Source organism: Pseudoliparis swirei, chromosome 5, assembly GCF_029220125.1.
Source record: "Pseudoliparis swirei isolate HS2019 ecotype Mariana Trench chromosome 5, NWPU_hadal_v1, whole genome shotgun sequence".
Classification (NCBI taxonomy): Eukaryota; Metazoa; Chordata; class Actinopteri; order Perciformes; family Liparidae; genus Pseudoliparis; species Pseudoliparis swirei.
The window spans coordinates 25,786,378-25,802,741 of NC_079392.1; the positions used below are offsets into that span (position 1 = coordinate 25,786,378).

Below are 16,364 nucleotides of genomic sequence, written 5' to 3' on the forward strand. Positions count from 1 at the left end.
GAGTGTCCCCGCCTCGCGGCGTTCAACGCACAGCGAGCCACCTCCGTCTATTACGCCTCCATAAGCTCCGCCCCCCTCCGCCGTGTCCCAGATGACCATGAACCGGGACCAGAAGCTTCTCTCCCAGCTCGGCTTCAGCGACGAGCAGACGCTGACGGTGAAGAGCTCGGGCACCGGCACGCCGTCCGGCAGCTCCGAGTCCTCGGCCTCGGCCTCCAGCAGCTCCAGCTCCGCCGTCTTCAACTCCGCCTACGCCTTGGAGCAGGTACCCCCACACACACACACACACACACACGCTCACGCTGTAGACGCTCTGACTTCCGTTCTCACGGCACGTCGGTGTGTTTCTCTGCAGGAGAAGTCGCTGCCCGGCGTGGTGATGGCATTGGTGTGCAACGTGTTCGAGATGCTTTACCAGCTGGCCAACCTCGATGAAACCAGGTGAGCGGGACGCCATTTTGTGGCTTCGCGTCATTCGCTTCATTCCCGCTTTAGAGGGGGCGGGGCTTATCTCTGTGGCTTTACTCCATGGAAACAGTTATCATCTCCTTCACTAGTTCTTCTTCATACTTGTTGAGGACATCCCACACACGTCAGAACATCTCACTGTATACAGAGCCTTTATAGGCACTCAAAGACGCTTAAAGTGTGATAAGTTAGATACAGTTACTGTTTTTGTCTATAAAGCTTGAATGAGAGCTTCTCTCTAACTGGTTTGGTTGAACCTTTTAAATTCACAGTTGTTTGTTGAAACGGTGGAAAGACTAACAGGAGAGTTTTATTTGTGTATTTTTTAACCACTAGCGAGAGTTAAAAGTGAATGTTGTCTGGCTGCTTTGAGGAGAGCGTAATAATTGAATGTTCTGCACTTTTTAAATTAGAATAATCGTCCATTTGCCTGTTGATTTAGTTTATTATGAACTTGCTCACGATGGAAAAGGAACGAGAAACATGGCGTCCACCCGGCTGTCGTGTTTCCATCGCCGTCGACCTTTTACCCTGAACGCTAAAGCCAGATATCGGCGCGTGTCCGTGGGGGAGAGGGCTTAACGTGCACCGAGTCGGCACCGATAAAGACGTCTCCTCTGTCCTCACCCGCCCTCACCTCCCTCCTCCAGGATCACGCTCCGCGTGAGGAAGCTGCTGCTGCTCATCCCGACAGACCCAGATGTTCAGGACGCGCTCGACAACTTTGTCCCTAAGGAGTCCAGCGTCTGGAGCCACCAGGTACAGGATCAGACCAGGATGGTAACTCCCACGCCTGGACCTTGAAACGCTTTGATTCCGATGAGTCTAGATAAGCCCCGCCCCTTTCTTCTGCTTCCTTCAACCCTCTTGGTTTTCTCCCCCGCAGAAGACCCTGTTCCAGGGAACCGGCTCTCGCTCTCCGTCCACGTCCTCCAAGCAGCAGCACCAGCCGAGCGCCGCGTCCATCCTGGAGTCCCTCTTCAGGTCCTCGGCCCCGGGCATGTCCACCTTCAGGGTGCTCTACAACCTGGAGGTAGACGCACCGTTAACTATGGAAAACCTTCTGAAACCTGAAAGGTGGATCGGTGACGCTTTGCTTTTCCTTCCCTCCGTCTCGTCTGCCAGGTGTTGAGCTCAAAGCTCATGCCCACGTCGGACGACGAGATGGCGAAGACCAGCAGCAAGTCCTTCTGCGAGAACTTCCTGAAAGCGGGAGGCCTCAGGTAACCTCGTTAGAGCTACACTCTGTTCATTCCCGGACGTCCATCGGTCGCCAGGCGTGTGAACCCCGAGTCATCCTGACTCCGCTGTGTTTCAGTCTGGTGGTGAACGTCATGCAGAGAGACTCCGTCCCCTCAGAGGTCGACTACGAGACCCGGCAAGGAGTCTACTCCATCTGCCTGCAGCTGGCCAGGTGACACACACACACACACACACACACACACACGACATACACATGACACACGACACAGACATACACATGCACACATGACGCAAACACACGACACAGACAGACACATGACACACGCACACATGAAAAAGACACACACACATTACAGTCACACACACACACACACACATTAATCACATACACACACACATTAATCACACGCATGACACACACATGAAAAAAATACACACAAACACATGACACACACATGATACAAACTCACACACATTACATTCGCACAGGAACACACATTAGAGCCAAACACACACACACGTTAATCACACACACATTACAGTCACACACAAACACACACACGTTAATCACACACACACATTACAGTCACACACAAACACACACGTTAATCACACACACACATTACAGTCACACAAACACACACACGTTAATCACACACACACATTACAGTCACACACACACACACATTACAGTCACACACACACACTCATTACAGTCACACACACACACATTACAGTCACACACAGACACACATTACCGTCACTCACACACAAACACACACACACACTCATTACAGTCACACACAAACACACAGACACTCATTACAGTCACACACAAACACACACATTACAGTCACACACACACACTCATTACAGACACACACACACACACATTACAGTCACACACAAACACACATACACACACACATTAATCACACACACATTACAGTCTCACACACACACATTGATGTTCTGGCCCACACCAGGTTGACATGTGCGGTGCGTTCAGGTTCCTCCTGGTGGGTCAGAGCATGCCTTCGGCGCTGGACGACGACGTCATCCGAGACGGCGAGTCGCTGTCGTCGCGTCCATTCCGTAACGCCGGGCGAGCCGGGCGCCAGCTGTCCCTGTGCGGCACGCCGGAGAAGTCCTCGTACCGGCAGATGTCTCTGTCCGAGCGCTCCTCCATCCGGGTGGAGGAGATCATCCCGGCGGCCCGCGTCGCCATTCAGGTAAGACACGCCCCCTTTTCCACGCCGAAAAGATTGTTTAAAATACATATGTGTTAAGCGTGCGTGTTCTCTCTCTTCCAGACGATGGAGGTGGGCGACTTCACCGCCACGGTGGCGTGCTTCATGCGGCTGACCTGGGCGGCCGCTGCAGGCCGGTTGGATCTGGTCGGCAGCCCTCAGCCAATCAGAGAGACGCACAGCGCCCTGCTGCCGCAGGGGGTCCGCACCAGAGTCAGCAGTACAGGTGACACGGGGACAAAAATGGCCGCCTTTTTTATTTATTTTATTTGTTTACAGTGTTTAAAAAGTCCTGTTTTCTATTTTCGGCAACGTCTTAATAATATTATTAAATTGCTCAAAACAAGATTATTTTTGTATATATATCTTTGAGGCTACAGGGGGGGAAATACATAAATAGAGTATTAAACATTCACACACATTACAGTTTCACACACACACATTCCTTCTATTTACCTTTAAGCTGAGGATAAACTTCTAGTCTGTTAATCAGATCTCCTAAAAAATAAATATAATGTTTTTCTTCTTTTGCAGGAAGTAACTGCAGCTCCAGCAGCGAGGGCGAGTCCCCGCCGACCGCACTGCATGCTGGGATATGCGTGCGACAGCAGTGCGTCTCCGTCAAAGACGCCATCATCGCCCGCGAGGCTCTGTCGCTGCTCGTCACCTGTCTGCAGCTACGCTGCCAGCAGCTGTGTAAGACACACACACACACACACACCTCTCTGTGCAGTGTAGTGACGGCACTCAATCCTGTGGGTTTGGTTCCTCTCTCCAGGCTCTTTCTACAACCTTCCCTCCGTCAACGATTTCATCATCGATGTTCTGCTGGGATCTCCCAGCGGAGAGGTAAACAACAACCTATTTTGTTTTTGTGAAGGCCGAGCAGGATTTCTGTGGTTATTTTAAATTGTTTAGCCTCTTTTCTATCCACTGCAATTTTTAAGTCCTGCACCTCCCTGTGGAAACCACGGCATCGCGGCCAGAAGGATGTCTTCGTAAAACACTGGAATATAAACATGTTTACAAGTGTCTCCAATGTTGAGGGGGAGGAGCTTATTCTCTACATGCTGTAAACATTTAATTATTTACATTTTTTGCAACCTTTCTTGTCGTCTCTCTGCAAAGTTCACTTAACGTGTCTCATGGCTTCACAGTCACTCCGAGAATCACAGAATTTATTGTTTTCTCCGGCATCTTGTTGAAGTTAAAGGTTTTCTTGAGCCGGGTTTAAATGTAATGTTTCTGATGCCACGCCCTCGTCCTCCAGATCCGCCGCGTGGCGTGCGACCAGCTCTACACGCTGAGCCAGACGGACACGTCGGCCTTCGCCGAGCTCCAGAAGCCCAACTTGTTCCTCATCTCCGTCGTCCTCACCGCCCAGCTGCCGCTCTGGAGCCCCACCTCCATCATGAGAGGAGTCAACCAGAGGTACACACACACACACAGGCCTGAAGCTTTCTCCACGGTGTATACGGTCATGGAAAAGGCCTGGAATAAAAAAATGGATATTTCCAGACCTGGAAAAGTCTGTGAAAAAATGTAATCTCCAAAAGTTTTTGAAAAGTCATGAAAATGCACATTTTCCACGCTGCAAGTGAACGCACCTTAACTGAAAAGACGTAAATGTTTATTCTTTTAATCCAAACTATTGTCTTGCATTCATTTGAGTCCTTTAACCCTCCTGTCGCCTTAGGGTCATTTTGACCCGATTCAATGTTTCACCCTCCTGTTACCTTTATATTTACTTACATATTTTACCCTTTGGGTTCAATTTGACGCCAGCAATTAAAACCTCCAGAAAATTATTAGAATTAATATTGTTTTCCAAATTTAAGTGTGAGGCACTTTATGTTTGTTTGTTGACTACCGAAAGAACACCGACATTAAACATTGAATGGGGTCAAATTAATCCTAAGGCGACACGAGGGTGTAATATTGATTCGGGTCAAATTGACCCTAAGGCAACACGAGGGTTAAGGTTACACACTGTATGCTGTGTGAACCCTGTTCATTGGTCATGTGTGTGAAGTCTTTGTGCTGACGAGGCGTTTCCTCCTCAGGTTGCTCTCCCAATGCACCGAATACTTTGACCTCAGATGTCAGCTCCTGGACGACCTCACCAGTAAGATTGAAGTCTCTCTAACCGACACCTAGAGATGCCGAGTCGATGTAGGAGCTCCCGCTTCATTCTCTCTCTGCGCCTCCTGCAGCGTCGGAGATGGAGGTGCTGAACGTGAGCGCGGCCGCGATGCTGGAGGACGAGATCTCCTGGCTGGACAACTTCGAGCCCAGCTGGAGCTCCGAGATGGAGACGAGCGAGGCGGACAACATCCTGCTGGCCGGACACCTGCGGCTCATCAAGACGCTGCTGTCGCTCTGCGGCAACGAGAAGGAGCAGCTGGGTGAGCGAGGAGGAGGAGGAAGAGGAGGAGGAGTCCAGTTACACCACTTCATTACTCTGTGGCTTTCAGATCACCTCGATACGAAATATGCAAATTATTATTTATTTATTTACGTAGCATCTTTCAAAACAGTTGCAAAGTTCTTGCAAAGGAAGGAAGGAAGGAAAGAAGAAAGGGTGGATGAAGGAAGGATTAAAAGAAGGATAAAGGAAGGAAGCAAGAAAGGGTGGAAGGATTAAAGGAAGGATAAAGGGAGGGGGGAAGGGAGGAAGGAAGGAAATGAAGAACTTACCATTATTTATGGACCATTGTGTGGAGAAGTTTTGTCGCTCTCTCTCTCCCTCTCTCTCTGTGTCGCTCACTCTCCCTCTCTCTCTCTCCCTGCAGGTCCGTCTCTCATCCAGCAGCTATTGGACGACTTCCTGTTTCGAGCCTCACGCATCATCATCAACAGCTCAAGCCCCGCCCCCTCCCCCGCGCCGAGCCACGACTTCCACCCCAAGTACGACACGTTAGTTCCCCTCCCACCGCCTTCACTTCATCGCCTCTCCTCCTGATCGGACCGTTTACTGTGTTTGTTATTTATTCACCTTCTCCGTTACCATCATCCCCCCCCCCCCCCCCGCGTGGTGCGTTCAGGTGCAGCACGGCCAGCAGCCGGCTGGCGGCCTACGAGGTGCTGGTGATGCTGGCCGACAGCTCTCTGCCCAACCTGCGGCTCATCACCAGGGAGCTCATGTCCATGCACCACCAGTCGGACCCGTCGCTCTGCAAGGAGTTCGACGTGAGGCGCCGACTCGAAAGACCTTTTTTTTTTTTATTGCTGTGGGTTTGATGAAAGTGTTAAAAGTGTGTGTGTGTGTGTCTCAGTACCTTCCCCCCGTGGAGAGCCGGTCCAGTTCTGGGTTCGTGGGGCTGAAGAACGGCGGCGCCACGTGCTACATGAACGCTGTGTTTCAGCAGCTCTACATGCAGCCCGGCCTGCCAGAGGTACGCGCCCCTCGTCTTTCACCTCGCCTTCTAGCGCTCACGGCGCTGTCGCCCGGTGTAACACGAGTGTGTGTGTGTGGTTGTGTGTGTGTGTGTGTGTGTGTGTGTGAAGGCCTTCCTGTCCATCGAGGACGACACGGACCAGCCGGAGGAGAGCGTCTTCTACCAGGTCCAGTCTCTGTTCGGCCACCTGATGGAGAGCAAGCTGCAGTACTACATCCCCGAGAACTTCTGGAAGGTAACGCAAAGGTTGCGCAACCTTTCGGCCGGTCAAGATTTCAGGGAACCAATCCGAACGCAGATGGTGTCGTTATTCAATAACGGGGGAAATAAGTATAATTCAGTGTGTTTAGCTGCACATTAAGACGACATGGTCCTCAACAGATGCTTAATCTTCATCATGTGAGACATTTCAATACAAAAAGACGAGTAAACATGTTTTATTTTCTATTATAGTTTGTTTTATATTATCTACTAGCTATTTTTACGAATAAAATGCATTATTATCTATAATATCAAGTTTTTTATATTTTTTAAGAGGAACTTTTCTTCATGGTAAACCTGCACAATACATTATTTCTTTAAAAGTTATTTCTAAATATATAATTGGTAATCGAGCTGCTTTTAATTTCTGAGAAACAGGGCGGAACACAGTACTTTGACTCGTGTGGCCTTTAGGAGAATTTATTGCTGTAGGAAAAAGGAGGTGTCGTTCATGCGTCTGCAGATCTTCAAGATGTGGAACAAGGAGCTGTACGTGCGGGAGCAGCAGGACGCCTACGAGTTCTTCACCAGCCTGGTGGACCAGCTGGACGAGCACCTCAAGGTGCGACCTCGACTTCAGTCAACACAAGAGTTCCTCTCAGGATCCTGATGCTCCACATGTTTCATTTGTTTATAGAAAATGGGCCGAGAGCAAATCTTCAAAAACACGTTCCAGGGAATCTTCTCCGACCAGAAGATCTGCAAAGACTGTCCTCACCGGTGAGGGAGAGACCACAAGGGACCACAAGGGACCACAAGGGACCACAAGGGACCACATGGGACCACAAGGGACCACATGGGACCACAAGGGACCACAAGGGACCACACGGGACCACAAGGGACCACAAGGGACCACGTGGGACCTCAAGGGACCACATGAGACCACATGGGACCACAAGGGACCACATGGGACCTTCTTTCTTCTTCTTCTTCTTTTTCTTCTTCTTCCTTCCTCCTCCTCCTTCTCATTCCCTCTTATTTTTCTCCTTTCTCTCCCTCTTGTTCTTCTTTTCCTTCCTTCTTCCTCCCTCTTCTTCTCCTTCTTTCCTTCCTCCCTTCCTCCATCTTCTTTTCCATATTCTCCTTCTTTCCTTCTTCCTTCCTCCCTCTTCTTCTTTTCCTTCCTCCCTCTAGTTCCTTCCTTCCTCCCTCATATTTTCCAACCTCTTCTTTCCCTTCTTATTCTCCTCCCTCTTCTTCTTTCCTCCTTCTTCTCCTTCCTTCCTCCTCTTCTTTCTCTTCATCTTCATCATTGTGCCTCCAGGTACGAGCGTGAGGAGACCTTCATGGCGTTGAACCTGGGCGTGACGTCGTGCCAGAGCCTGGAGATCTCATTGGACCAGTTTGTGAGGGGCGAGGTGCTGGAGGGCAGCAACGCCTACTACTGCGAGAAGTGCAAGGAGAAGGTGAGCCGGTCGCCGCGGCGACGCCTTTCCTCACGCGCCGCCCGCCACCCCGTCCTCACGTGTCGCTCCGCCCACAGAGAACCACGGTGAAGAGGACGTGCATCAAGTCGCTGCCCAGCGTGCTCTGCATCCACCTCATGCGCTTCGGCTTCGACTGGGAGAGCGGCCGCTCCATCAAATACGACGAGCAGATCCGGGTACGTCTAAAACACATTTATTATTATTATTATCTCTATTTAAAAGGGATCATGTACAGTTCAACATAAATGTCAACATTTGATGCTCTGTACCAGATTGTAGCTACACAGCTAATTAGCATCTGTAGTCCATGACAGACCATAATACACATTAAACAATAATAAACATTAAACAATAATAAACAGTAGAGGATGAGACACTACAATAGTATATGTGGTCAGAAGGAACACACAATACACACAATGAGAAGATCCAGTACAGCAGATTAAAGTAAGTAATACATAGTATTACAATTAAGTAGTAAATACCTAAAAAGTATGTAATAAAAACCGTTAAAAGTATGTAATACTTTAAACCATTAAAAGTAAGTAATAAATACCATTACAAGTATGTAATAAAAAACATTAATAGTATACAATAAAAAACATTAAAAGTAAGTAATACATATTTATTAAAAGTAAGTAATAAAAACCATTAAAAGTAAGTAATGCATTCTATTCAAAGTAAGTAATAAAAAACATTAAAATTAAGTAATGCATACTATTAACAGTGGACCCTGTTGTTGTTGTTGTTGTGCACAGTTCCCCTGGGTGCTGAACATGGAGCCCTACACCGTGTCCGGGATGGCGCGTCAGGACTGCAGCGTGGAGGGCGGCGAGGGCCGCGGCGACGGCACCTCGGGGGGCTCGCCCAGGAAGAAGGTCACGATCTCTGAGAACTACGAGCTGGTGGGCGTGGTGGTGCACAGCGGGCAGGCGCACGCCGGCCACTACTACTCCTTCATCAAGGACCGCCGGTGAGAAGCTGAGAGGCGTTTAGGGACTAAAAGAAATGTCCACGTAGAAACCGCAATATAGGTTGAGCCATTTTCTCATGTTTGCATCACGGGTCATTTTGAGTTATTTCTGCTGTGTTGTGAGTTTGATGTGATGCATAAATATTAATGTTGTTGCTAATTATTGCATATCCTAGATTATGGAAGAATACAAAAATCTCTTAGCATTTATTTTATTTTATAAAAATAAAAAAACCATGTTTGCATTATGTGCAACGAATTGGCATTTAAAGGGTTATAATTCTGAATATTTATAAATGTGTATACAAATTAGGGCTGGGCACGTTAACGCGTTAATCTTACGTTAACGCATCAATTAATTAACGCCGACAATTATTTTATCACGCGTTAACGCAGGTTTTATTATTTATTTTCTTATTGTAAAAGTGTGTTGCTCACAGGCTTTTATTTTGTAAAAGTCTGCTACTGATTGCTGCGGAACCGGAAAAGAAAGTCATTCGCGGTTTAACAAACATGGAGAAGAGTACGGAGGTTTTAAATGGCCATTTTCAATTTAAAGTTCTTAAAGACGGCGGAGTCGACAGAAACAAAGTCATATGTAACCACTGCCAAGATGAATTGTCTTATCACCGGAGTACTTCCAGTCTTAAATATCATTTAAATGCTAAACACACCGTTGATGCCAGCAAATCATACAACAAACACACAGTGGAGCGAGGCTTCGGCAGACGAGCTGCAGGGAGGAGATCAACCAAGAGAAGAGAACCAACGCCACAGCGAAGTGGAGAGCTACTGCAGGCCGGTTAGTGAGGGGGACCAGACGTCCTCTTTCCCCGGACATGTCCTGCTTTTGAGACCTAAAAAATGCGTCCGGCAGGGATTCCAAAAACGTCGGGATTTTGCTTCGTCGGATATTTGTGTTTCTCTGGGTTTTCATAAACTAGTATTTACCCCTTACAAGTTTTGGAAATGGTATCTCCCTTACGTTCCACCTTCTTGCGTGAGCTGACAGAATAGAGAGCAGTCATTGGTCGACCGATCTCAGGGTTGCCAGATACGATAATTATCCTCCAAATACAACCATGTTGAGCCTTTGGTACGATACTTCACCATCTCCAACCTGGCAACACGGAGCACCTCGCCGCCTCCACTAGTTCATTGTTGTTTGTGCTGTAAACTCCTCCCAGCGCCGCCGCTCCCATAGCGCACTACGCGCTGTGCGGAGGGCACCAAGTCCTGAGGGGGCTCCACAAAATAGGCAACTAAAAAATCCTCATTGTTATAATAATTATAATGCCGATATTATTTCAGTCTAGAAATATTAGGCACCTTTTAGGCATGTATATCACAAGACAGGCAGAACAAGAGAGATGTTTAATCTCAGCAACATTTAAAATAGAAGTGCGCTATACACTACTTTTGAATTAATTATTGGATTTTGCGTATACAAATGCGATTAATCAGGGAAATCATGCGATTAATCGTTGCCCAGCCCTAATAAAAAATTTATCGTCTAAGGCCAGTATTTATTAATTTTTTATTCTCGCATTGCACAGAAAATTAACAACATTTTGTCCTTAATCATTTAAATATCCCAGAATGTGGGGAAAATATTATTTAATAGATAAAAACAACAGTATGTCGTAAACAATTGTCAATTAAATGTCATTTAAAGGGTTTTAATTCTGTAAATGAATGAAATTGTTGATAAAACGAGCAGAACGGGTCCGTCAGGCCCCAAATTTACCGGACAAATGACACCGTGACATCATCGAGGAGACTTATTGTTTAATTTGACGAGTCTTAATCTAATCTGACCTTTCTCTTCCATCTTTCCCCTCCTTTCTCCTCCATCTTTCCCCCCCATATTCCCCCTCCAGCGGCAGCGCTCGGGGCCACTGGTACAAGTTCAACGACAACGTGGTGGAGGAGTTCGACATGAACGACGAGACTCTGGAGTACGAGTGCTTCGGCGGAGAGTACCGGCCCAAAGTGTACGACCAGTGTAAGTCCACCACGACGCGGAGATCTCACGCAGACGTGAAGACGTTTACTTTACCCCGACGCCGGAAACCACACCTGAAACACCACGAACACCCACAAGGCTCTTTGGGAAGCTCACACGTGTGTACACCTCCATGAATCTCCTTTTGTAAATCATCTTTTAGGTGCATCCAACCATAAAACACATCTTCAGCCACAGATACAGAGACTCTCTATCGCCCCCTAGTGGCGAACGTGGTATTACAAGACGGGGCGTTCTGTTGATTTTCATGCTGTTTTCATCATATCTGAAATGAATGTTGCACCTGATGGGAAGTTGAACTTATATATATGTGTGTGTGTGTGTGTGTGTGTGTGCGTGCAGCCAACCCGTACCCCGACGTGCGGCGGCGCTACTGGAACGCCTACATGTTGTTCTACCAGAAGATCAGCGACCAGAACTCGCCCGTCCTGCCCAAGAAGAGCCGAGTCAGCATCATGCGGCAGGAGGCCGAGGACCTGACGCTGTGAGTGCAGCTCGTCTTCATCGCTGACCTTGAACACTCCGTTATCAACGGGGAACAGCCGCCATCTTTACACGTTTTTAAGTATCGTGGGAAATTCTACAAATGTCCTCAGTTTTTGCACCAAAATAATTTTGGAAGGTCACTTGAGGTTAAAAAAAATGTTATGCTCTAAATAAATTCTAGAAAAACCTTTCTTTCGTTTTCTCCTTCTCTCTTCTTCTTCTTCTTCTTCCTCCTCCTTCTTTAGTCTCCTTTCTTCTTCCTCCTCCTCCTCCTTCTTCCATCTCTTATTGTCCTTCTTTCTTCTTTATCCTTCTTTCTCCTTCCTCCTTCTTTTCTTCTTCCTCCTCCTTCTTCCATCTCTTATTGTCCTTCTTCCTCCTTTCTTTCTTCTTCTTACTTCTTCTTCCTTATTCTTCTTTCTTCTTCCTTATTCTTCTTCCTTCTTTCTCCTTCCTTCCTTATTCTTCTTTCTTCCTTCTTCCCTCCTTTCTATTTTCCTCCTTCTTCCTTCTTTCCTTCCTTCTTCCAGTGTATTTGCTCCACATGGAGATAAAAGCTCCTGAATAACTTCTCTTTTTACCGTCGATCTTACCTGTTCCATGGACACCAGAGGAAACCTTCCATCCCACTCAGGTGTGTCTCTTGTTTTCCAGCTCCGCCCCGTCGTCTCCTGACGTTTCCCCCCAGTCGTCTCCTCGTCCCCCGAGGGCCAACAACGACCGGCTCACCCTCCTCACCCGCCTGGTGCGCAAGGGCGAGAAGAAGGGCCTGTTCGTGGAGAAGATGCCCGCCAGCATCTACCAGGTAACGAAAGAAAGGAAACCTGGAGGGGGGATGGGGGGGATGTTCGGCTCCTTCTGACCTCTGTTTGACCTCCTTCAGATGGTGAGGGACGAGAACCTGAAGTTCATGAGGAACCGAGACGTCTACAACAGCGACTACTTCAACTTCACCCTCTCCCTGGCCTCCGTCAACGCAGTACGTGCTCCGCTGTTTGACTTCATGACAGTTAGAGGTTCATTTTGCTGGTTTGGATCATTTCAAACTGAAAAATGACCGTTGCATTATATTTCCTGTGACTATATTATAATAATAGTAATAGTAATAACAAATTTAAAGAGATGTTGTGTTTACATCCGCAGCAACTTAATGCAGTATTATCTAAATAAATATATATTTAATTATAGATTTTTATATATATATTTATATCTATATTTATTTATATTTATGTATAAATATTTATATTTATTTATGTATAAATATATTCATGGAATAGATTACAGACTACAGATAATATTTTTAATGGAAATCTGTCACTTTTAAGCCTGATTTTCACAGATATTTCTCATTAGACATGAATATTTCTAATAATCATCGTATTCAATTAATAAATTCCCTTTTAAAGTAGTAGGAGTAGATGCATCATAGCATCTTGTCATTTTTTTATATAATAATAATTGTTTCCAGCCAACTTTTTACTTTTAATCCGTTCAGATGTTCAGACTCCATATAATAATTTGAATCCTCTTAATATTTATTGACTTGTTTCATCGTTCCCGTCGTCTGCTTTTCGCTCAACGCTTCGTTTCTTTGCGTCACAGACGAAGCTGAAGCATCCGGACTACCAGCCTATGGCCAAAGAGAGTCTTCAGCTGGCGGTGCACTTCCTCCTTCACACCTACCTGCACACCAAAAAGAAACTCAGGTACGTTCACGCATCCACCGGTCAGCGGTGAATCCTGATGAGCGCCAGGGTCACGCCTCGTTACCGCTGCCTTCATGACGCACATAACGGCGCCGCTGTGTCCAACAGGGTGGACACGGAGGAATGGATGGCCACGGTGGAGGTGCTGCTGTCCAAGAGCTGCGAGGCGTGCCAGTGGTTGGTGCAGTACCTGAGCGGACCAGAGGGGCGCGAGATGACCAGGTGAGTCGCCCGGTGGTCAGAACCTTCACCCGCTGACCTGTTGCATCATGGGCAGTGTGATTGTGCAAATGGGATTTAAAGAATATATAGAATGGAAATAATTAAAATATGAGGTTGAGACTCAATAAAACAGCAAATTTGTGCACATTATCAATCATTTCTGACATATTTTATCATTTTAATCATTTAATCATCTTATTTTATAATATTTCACCTTGTCGATTGTTTCCGATGGAATATTTTCTCCCTTTTTGCTAAATTCTCTATTGTTAAATATATAAAGCGTATTAAAATCGTCAAACTTCATCAGAGGCGTTGGGTTTAATTCAAAATTATGAATAAATTCTATTATATATTATATAAATATCTAAACAGTGGAGATGAAAAAGATCAGGAGTACTAGCACACACATATATCTAAATAAATATATATTTTTATTTATATATATGTATATATAAATGTGTATATATATTTATATAAATACATATTTATATAAATATATTTATTTATATACAAATTTTTATATATTACATGTATATATAAAAGGAAAAATGCAGTTTCCACAAGAAGTTTGTCTGCAGTTCTTTCTTTAAATCCTCGTGTTGGTTTCTGTGTTGTTGACGTTGCTCCTCCTCCTCTTCCTCCTCCTCCTCTTAGGATCTGCCTGCTGGAGTGCAGCGTGAGGGAGGTGCGGGTGGTGGTGGCCTCCATCCTGGAGAGGACCCTGGAGAGCGCGCTGCACTTCGGGGACCCGGGCGTGGACGGGCTGACGGACACGCTGCTGTCGCTGCTCGACAAAGACGTGCCCGAGAACGTCAAGAACTGCACGCAGTACTTCGGCCTCTTCAGCAACTTCGCTCAGCAGGTAAAGACACCGAGAGCTCAACGTTTACGCCTTTTATTTTAGAGGTTCCAGCGCTTTGAATCGGGGAGTGTGTTTGGCATGTTTTTTTACATGTTTTACCTGTTTTTGACCCTTTTTTTGACGTGTTTGTTGCCGTGTTATTGACGTGTTGTTGATGTGTTTTTGACATGTTTTGGGGTGTGTTTATTACGTGTTTTTTTACGTGTTATTGATGTGTTATTGGCGTGTTATTCACGTGTTGTTGGCGTGTTGTCCTTCCCCAGGGATGCGGTCCCTGTCAGCTGCTGTTGAAACACTCGGCTTATCGGCGGATGCTCATCTTCCTGCTGGGACCCAACAGGCAAAACAACCAGGTAGAGCCTCTTCACTGTGACTCCGCCCCTTCTCTTAACATTTAAAGGGACAGTAACAACGTTGAAGAGTGTGTTCTAAGGAGTTTCTTCTGCAGAGTTTTACTGCAGCAGACGTACTTTAGACTCTTCAGAATATAGAAAACATAGTGTGTGTGTGTGTGTGTTAATATAATTAAGGGTGCTAATTATCTCCCGTTCCTCCTCAGAACCGGCGCTGGAGTCCGGCTCAGGCCCGTGAGTTCCTTCACCTGCACAACACGCTGGCCCTCATCACGCTGCACTGCGACCTCAACGCCCAGCGGACGCAGGGTGAGACGCCCGAGTCTCCTCCTTCTCCTCCTGCATCTCCTTGTTCTTCTCCTTTATCTCCTCTGTGTTCATCTTCTCCTTGTTATTCTCTTTCTTCTGCTTCCTTCCTTCTTCTCCTTCTTCTCTTTCTTCTCCTCCTTGTTCTTCTCCTTCTTCCTTAGTCTCCTTCCTTCTTTCTTCTTCCTCATTTTCCTTCTTCTTTCTTCCTTCCTTCTTCTTTATTCTTCTCCTTCTTATTCTTCCTCCCTTCTTTTTCTTCTTCCTCCCTTCTCCTTCTTCACGTGTTCCTTCTCCTCCCTCGTAGCTCCTGGAGTGTTTAAACTGCGTGTGAGCTGCGTTCCGGCCTCTACTCAGCTCCTCCCCCTCCACGCCGACATCCTGGCCTCGCTCTTCACTCCGGAGGGACAGCCGTACCTTCTAGAGGTCAACAACAACAACGTCGTCGGACTCGATCCCGTTGTTCCCGTGACTCTGGGATGAAGGAGAACCTTTGTTGACGTCCCTCTTGTCTGCAGGTGATGTTCGCCATGCGCGAGCTGTCGGGGCCGCTGTCGCTCCTCATCGAGATGGTGACCTACTCCTCCTACTGCAACGAGCCCTTCAGCCTCGGCGTGCTGCAGCTGCTCAAGGTAAACAAATAAAAACAACAATAACAACAAACAAACTCCCTCAGATAACGAGTTTTAACTCAATGACTCTCTCGGTGTCTCGTAGACGCAGCTGGAGACGGCGCCGCCTCACGAGCTGAAGAACGTGTTTCAGATGCTTCAGGAGCTGCTGGTGAGTTCACTTTGTTGAGATCCGCCCGGCGACGCCGTCGGCCCGCTGACCTCTGACCTCTGGTTACGTCTTTCAGGTCATGGAGGACCCGCTGCAGACGCAGAGGCTCAAGTACGCCTTCGAGTCGGAGAAAGGCCTTTTAGGTAAGACTCTGACCTTTGTGTGACGAGTTTCCATCTGTACGTGTCGCCCCCTGGTGGTCAGGAGAGAGAATGCAGCTTCAACACATGACTCAGAGACTCTCGGTTCATTGAATGTGTTCTAACTTTCTTTTCTTCTCAGCTTTGATGCACCAGAGCAACAACGTTGACAGCAGGCGCTGCTACCAGTGTGTGAAGTTCCTGGTCACGTTGGCCCAGAAGTGAGTTCACCTGAGGGTCAAAGGTCAAGAGTCTTTCATGCTTTCACTGTTTCTTTGGGTGGATGAAGTGAGCCTCCTGTTCTTCCTCCCTCCAGGTGTGCTCCAGCCAAAGAGTACTTCAAGGACTTGTCTGGTCACTGGAGTTGGGCCGTGCAGTGGCTGCAAAAAAAGGCAAGCAGCGAAATTACTGAAAGTTATCAGTTTAGTTATTTATTTAATTTTCGAGTAATGAGAAACGAGGAGTGAGAGATCTCTATTTTAACAATGTATACATGA

At 46.9% G+C, this 16,364-nt stretch overlaps 1 protein-coding gene across 8 annotated transcripts in view; it reads left to right on the forward strand.

Moving 5' to 3' along the window:
• The window catches only part of usp24 (ubiquitin specific peptidase 24), a 39,054-nt gene that overhangs the window by 20,796 nt on the left and 1,894 nt on the right, over positions 1 to 16,364 (forward strand). For 3 of the 8 annotated variants that reach the window (XM_056415479.1, XM_056415481.1, XM_056415485.1), the window contains 37 exons: positions 92 to 265; positions 356 to 441; positions 1,119 to 1,248; positions 1,355 to 1,501; positions 1,594 to 1,691; positions 1,787 to 1,882; positions 2,681 to 2,903; positions 2,985 to 3,147; positions 3,456 to 3,617; positions 3,700 to 3,770; positions 4,192 to 4,352; positions 4,985 to 5,046; positions 5,135 to 5,326; positions 5,714 to 5,837; positions 5,966 to 6,110; positions 6,197 to 6,316; positions 6,429 to 6,554; positions 7,044 to 7,142; positions 7,218 to 7,300; positions 7,845 to 7,986; positions 8,064 to 8,183; positions 8,766 to 8,980; positions 10,861 to 10,985; positions 11,349 to 11,490; positions 12,147 to 12,297; positions 12,376 to 12,471; positions 13,095 to 13,198; positions 13,307 to 13,420; positions 14,078 to 14,285; positions 14,549 to 14,638; positions 14,845 to 14,947; positions 15,252 to 15,370; positions 15,463 to 15,576; positions 15,662 to 15,727; positions 15,804 to 15,870; positions 16,010 to 16,088; positions 16,184 to 16,259. In XM_056415479.1, coding sequence (XP_056271454.1) covers positions 92 to 265; positions 356 to 441; positions 1,119 to 1,248; positions 1,355 to 1,501; positions 1,594 to 1,691; positions 1,787 to 1,882; positions 2,681 to 2,903; positions 2,985 to 3,147; positions 3,456 to 3,617; positions 3,700 to 3,770; positions 4,192 to 4,352; positions 4,985 to 5,046; positions 5,135 to 5,326; positions 5,714 to 5,837; positions 5,966 to 6,110; positions 6,197 to 6,316; positions 6,429 to 6,554; positions 7,044 to 7,142; positions 7,218 to 7,300; positions 7,845 to 7,986; positions 8,064 to 8,183; positions 8,766 to 8,980; positions 10,861 to 10,985; positions 11,349 to 11,490; positions 12,147 to 12,297; positions 12,376 to 12,471; positions 13,095 to 13,198; positions 13,307 to 13,420; positions 14,078 to 14,285; positions 14,549 to 14,638; positions 14,845 to 14,947; positions 15,252 to 15,370; positions 15,463 to 15,576; positions 15,662 to 15,727; positions 15,804 to 15,870; positions 16,010 to 16,088; positions 16,184 to 16,259 — 4,593 coding nt within the window. The remainder of the gene's footprint in view (positions 1 to 91; positions 266 to 355; positions 442 to 1,118; positions 1,249 to 1,354; positions 1,502 to 1,593; positions 1,692 to 1,786; positions 1,883 to 2,680; positions 2,904 to 2,984; positions 3,148 to 3,455; positions 3,618 to 3,699; positions 3,771 to 4,191; positions 4,353 to 4,984; positions 5,047 to 5,134; positions 5,327 to 5,713; positions 5,838 to 5,965; positions 6,111 to 6,196; positions 6,317 to 6,428; positions 6,555 to 7,043; positions 7,143 to 7,217; positions 7,301 to 7,844; positions 7,987 to 8,063; positions 8,184 to 8,765; positions 8,981 to 10,860; positions 10,986 to 11,348; positions 11,491 to 12,146; positions 12,298 to 12,375; positions 12,472 to 13,094; positions 13,199 to 13,306; positions 13,421 to 14,077; positions 14,286 to 14,548; positions 14,639 to 14,844; positions 14,948 to 15,251; positions 15,371 to 15,462; positions 15,577 to 15,661; positions 15,728 to 15,803; positions 15,871 to 16,009; positions 16,089 to 16,183; positions 16,260 to 16,364) is intronic. The other 5 variants (XM_056415483.1, XM_056415484.1, XM_056415487.1 and 2 more) reach the window with 4 other exon arrangements.